The sequence below is a fragment of the Chiloscyllium plagiosum genome, unplaced genomic scaffold (genome assembly GCF_037043375.1).
Source record: "Chiloscyllium plagiosum isolate Xiang-an unplaced genomic scaffold, Cpla_swu_hap1 HiC_scaffold_36, whole genome shotgun sequence".
Lineage (NCBI taxonomy): Eukaryota > Metazoa > Chordata > Chondrichthyes > Orectolobiformes > Hemiscylliidae > Chiloscyllium > Chiloscyllium plagiosum.
Genome location: NW_028270174.1, coordinates 14,311,406 through 14,316,112, shown reverse-complemented (window position 1 = coordinate 14,316,112; position 4,707 = coordinate 14,311,406). Strand labels below are relative to the sequence as shown.

Below are 4,707 nucleotides of genomic sequence, written 5' to 3'. Positions count from 1 at the left end.
TCTCTTTCCCTCTCTCTCTCTCTTTCCCTCTCTCTCTCTCTTTCCCTCTCTCTCTCTCTTTCCCCCTCTCTCTCTCTTTCTCTCTCTCTTTTTAAACCTTCTATCCTACATCTTAAGTCTGTGCCCCTGCATAATTTTGAGTGATCCATTGAGTATCTTAAAAACTTACTGGCAAACACTTACTTTGCCATTTAGGATTTATATTGACACATATGATATTCTTTAGGTTTGGCTGTGATGGTAATCCCCTATAGAACCATGGCATTTGGCACAGGTTTAGACTTTAACAAAGACTTAAATGGATTAATCCTACATTTTCAAAAAATGACAAGTTTCTGATTACAAATAAATTCTCTTCTACTCACATTTGTAACCATGAAAATCAAATATTTTGAGAGTGCAGAACCAGGTGTCATTATTGAACGGTACAGGCATTCTTCATGGTATATGTAACTTGCTGTGTATAAATCTATTTGACCATTTGCCAAGTCAAAATGTAGGTTTGTTTAGTAGTTTTAGGCATGAAGCAAAGCAACTTAGTTGTGGTAGAAAAATGTGCTTCCTTTTAGATTTTAGTTGAACTACATTTCTTGTATAATGTTTTTATATTGCAAAGCATGATTGATACATTTCTCAGATTTAACAATATTTACTGTTATCATAGTTCTTGGACGTAGGGAAAAGTAAGCTGTATCGGTCTGGCAATAAACTATTTTCAACATTATGGAGGTCATTCTTCTAACCCTGAGGCAATTATGAATATTCTGATATTATAGTGTAATTTAGGTGCACAGTCATTTGTGAGAGGAACCCAGTTTCATCCTTGTAAAGTTATCCAATGTTTTAACAGGGCATCTACTATCCTGTATTATACTTTAAATACTTACCCTAGTTTTGCAAACACACTAAATGATTCAGTAATAATTTTGTTACTGTATTTGAAAAGGTTTGGTAGGATAACTCAGCAGCATTTAGTTGGGTACTTTGAGTAATTTCGGAGGAGTAATTATGTTATGTTTTTCAAGATGCTAAAGATCTTTCAATTGTTTGATCCCAGGGATACAACTGGTGCCATGATCGAAATGTGGTAACAATATTCAGTGCTCCAAATTATTGCTATCGCTGTGGTAACCAAGCTGCTATTATGGAACTCGATGACACATTGAAGTATTCCTTGTAAGTATGATGAAATCCAAATTTAATATTTTAAAGTACGTACATTATTTAAGACTGCATTCATTCAACTTTTATTTTAATTAAAACTTGTCCACTTCTGGCAGAAAGGTAAAAATTGGTTTGAAATTTACTGAATTCTTAAGTAAGCTCCCATCTGCAACTCTAGATTTAAATATTTGTCTGGTAAAAGCTTCCAATTTGGCAACTGAGTCAACTCCATGCACTCCATACATGTCAGGATTGGAGGATTTGAGCTATAAGCAGAGGCTGAAATAGGTTCTGCCTTTTTTCCCTAGAGCGTCGAAAGCTGAGGGGTGACTTTATAGAGGCTCATAAAATCGTGAGGGGCATGCATAGGGTAAATAGACAAGGTATTTTCCCCGGGTGGGGGAGTCCAGACCTGGGGGGCATAGGCTTAGGGTGAGGGGGGAAAGATTTAAAAGATCTGAGAGGCAACTTTTTCACATAGGGTGGTGCATGTATGGAATGAGTTGCCAGAGGAAGTGGTGGAGGCTGGTACAATTACAATATTTAAAAGGCATCTGGATGGGTATGTGAACAGGAAAGATTTCGAGGGATATGGGCCAAGTGCTGGCAAATGGGACTAGATTAGGTTAGGATATCTGGTCAGTATGAACGAGTTGGACCGAAGGGTCAGTTTCCATGCTGTACATCTCTCTGACTCTATGATATGCTTTCTAAAATCAAGTAAAGGAGCATGGTGATCCCATCGTAGAAAATGAATTCCTTTTTATAGATGTGGTGCAGGTTCCAACTTGCAGTTCTCATGTTGAATCAACATCAACCACCTTTAGGTCTGAACCTGAGAGGAGGGAGAGAATATCATTGAATGTCACTGTTGGTTCGAAAGCCCAAGCAACCGTTAACAGAATAACATACAGGGCAACTTTGATTATCCAAATGTCAATTATCCAAATTTCGGACTATCTGAACAAGATCTCTAGGTTCCAATGCGTGAGTAAACTGTATTACCCAAACATTGATTAGCCGAACAAAGTACTCCCACCCTTGTCATTCGGATAATCGAGGTTGCTCTGTACTTGTGGAAAGTAGGCATAATTTTGTTTTGTTGTTTTGAATGGAGAACTTGTACTGACAGCATGTTGCACGTATCTCTTAAAATAAAACAAAAACTGCAAATCTTAGGATCTGAAACTGAAATTGCTGGAGAAACTCAGCGAGTCTGGCAGCATCTTGAAGGCAAAAGAAACAGTATTTCAAGTCTGGTGACCCTCCTTTGAGATCTGAAGAAGGATCATGGGACTAGAAACGTTAACTCTGTTTCTTTCCCCATAGATGCTGCCAAGCCTGAGTTTCTCCAGAAATTTGGCTTTGTTTGTTGCACAAGCCGCCAGTGTTATCTTCCTGGTCCTGTACTCTTGGAAACGCCCTTCATTATTAACCCCATACTTCGCACTTTTTAGAATGCTTCAGTTTTTTGTGTGGTGATCCTCTCTTTCAGTTATTCTAGTAGACTCAATGTTTCAAACTGACAAAGCCAAGATTTAATTACAAAATGTGAAGTGTTTGAAACATTTGAACTTTAAAACTGACGAGCACTTTAGAAGAGCAACAGTATTCCTATTGGAACTTTCATCAACTGTTCTACTAATCTCAAACACTGATCTATGTGACCTGATGAAATTAAGTTTGTACCTTGACCTTTTGGTGCTCTTTGGTTCAAGTACGGTACTAAGTGTAACTCCTTTTCCACAGCCTTCAGTTTGATCCAGCACCTCGCCGTGGAGAGCCTCATGTCACTCGCCGTACTCCAGACTACTTCCTGTAAAGAGTTCTTAATTATACACTGTAACCACGCCAGCAGTTCACCTGCTACAGAAAAAGCAACAATAATTTAAATGTTTTTCTGAAATTACTTCTGTTTGTCAAAACCTAATAGCATTAACACGGACCAAATGTGCCATACTGAAAGCAGTCCTACGCCTGGAGCATTGAACACAATTTTGAAAAGTAATTTCTATTTTTTCTTTGTTTTGTTTCAGTATGGAAAATATGGTATTCAGTCTTAACAGTTCTATTTTGCTTGCTGTTACATGTCCTTTTGTTTTACCTAGGAGACTGTGAAATATTGATGTACAAATGCTATAATAAACTGGTTCAATTGCAACAGTCATGACACTTTTGGTTATAGTTTCACCAGGCATGTATTGCTTTACAGTCCTTTTTCTTTTCAGTAAGAGGCACATAACACCTGTTCTGAATGTACACTACGAACATTTGAAAAGGACTTAAAATGTCCTTCTGGAGTGTTCGAGAAAATGTCCCTTTTCAATGTTTGAATCACTGTTCTGTGTTACTGTACTTTTTTGTATATATTTGACATAAAAGTGCTTGCAACTTCAACTTGGTGTATTTGAACAATAAACTAATTCAAATAATCAGTCATTGGGTTTCAGGAAGATCATTTAGGTCATTAAAAAAATTCCCTTCAACTGAACTAAAATCACAGTTATGAGCAAACATGCACAAACTTTCTGAAATCTTGTTGAATTTTTTCAGTTATTTCCACCTCCATCTAACAAAATACAAAACTTGAAACTTGGATTGATTTAATATGTTTCACCAATACTTTTCCAGACATTTTACAATTTGATTTTTGAAACCAGTTTATTTTTAAAATCATGGATTGATTCTGGAATAATTTTTTTCTGCCCCATTCAAACTTCCAAGGATGATTCTTGCACAGGGAACCATAGGTGGGTGTCTTTTATGAAATATTTGTTTAATTTTGCAGAAATCATAACTTTTCATGTGATATTGCAGCTGTCTCCTCTAGCAGGTGTAAAGACTAGTTCAACAGTCATGTTTATAATTAGGTTTGATTTAGTACTTAACTATGAGAAACAATTTAAGGATTTATTGTAATTCGTTTTTTAAAAATTGCAGCAATTTTTGAACACTAAGAATCTTGTATGTTTCGACAGGAGGTTTCTCATTTTACTATATCCCAACAAGTACAGGACCAGCATACTCCCCCTCTTCTCATAACACCATAGCTTAGAGTTCAATTATGAAGCATAAACTTGATAGATAATCTAATTAAGATGTTTGCAATGTTAAGTTCAACAGGGTAGGAATAGAAAAAGAGTTCCTATGCTGCAAGAATCCTGAACAAGGAGGCAGAATCTTAAATTTAGAGCACAGAAACCAAACTAGTAACTTTTTTAATCTCCCCTACAATAGACAGTGTGAATCTAGTGCTAGTTTTCCTTCTCCATCACCACATGTTCCAAAAAGGCTGTAGAGTCAACTGATGTTTTTGAGAGATTTTTGTTGGGCAAGTGTACTGATGGATATACAGAAAAGGTGTACTGTTCCTGTGTTCCAATTAAGTCAGCATCTCTCAAAGAATAGAGAAGTTGTTTCTAGTTGGTTGCCAATCCTGGTACTGATTCAGACCTATTGTCCAAACTCTGGTACAAGAGCCCCAGTGCCACTAAAGAAACCTGAATTCATGGGAAATGCCGACAAAGTAGTGGTGATTTTTGC

General features: G+C 36.8%; 1 protein-coding gene across 1 annotated transcript in view; it reads left to right on the top strand.

The window, feature by feature from the left end:
- ppp2cb (protein phosphatase 2, catalytic subunit, beta isozyme) overlaps nucleotides 1–3,599 on the top strand; it is a 34,967-nt gene extending 31,368 nt beyond the window's left edge. The window contains exons 6-7 of the mRNA XM_043674322.2: nucleotides 1,058–1,176; nucleotides 2,914–3,599. Coding sequence (XP_043530257.1) covers nucleotides 1,058–1,176; nucleotides 2,914–2,986 — 192 coding nt within the window. The 3' untranslated portion in view covers nucleotides 2,987–3,599. The remainder of the gene's footprint in view (nucleotides 1–1,057; nucleotides 1,177–2,913) is intronic.
- Nucleotides 3,600–4,707: the final 1,108 nt, after the last annotated feature.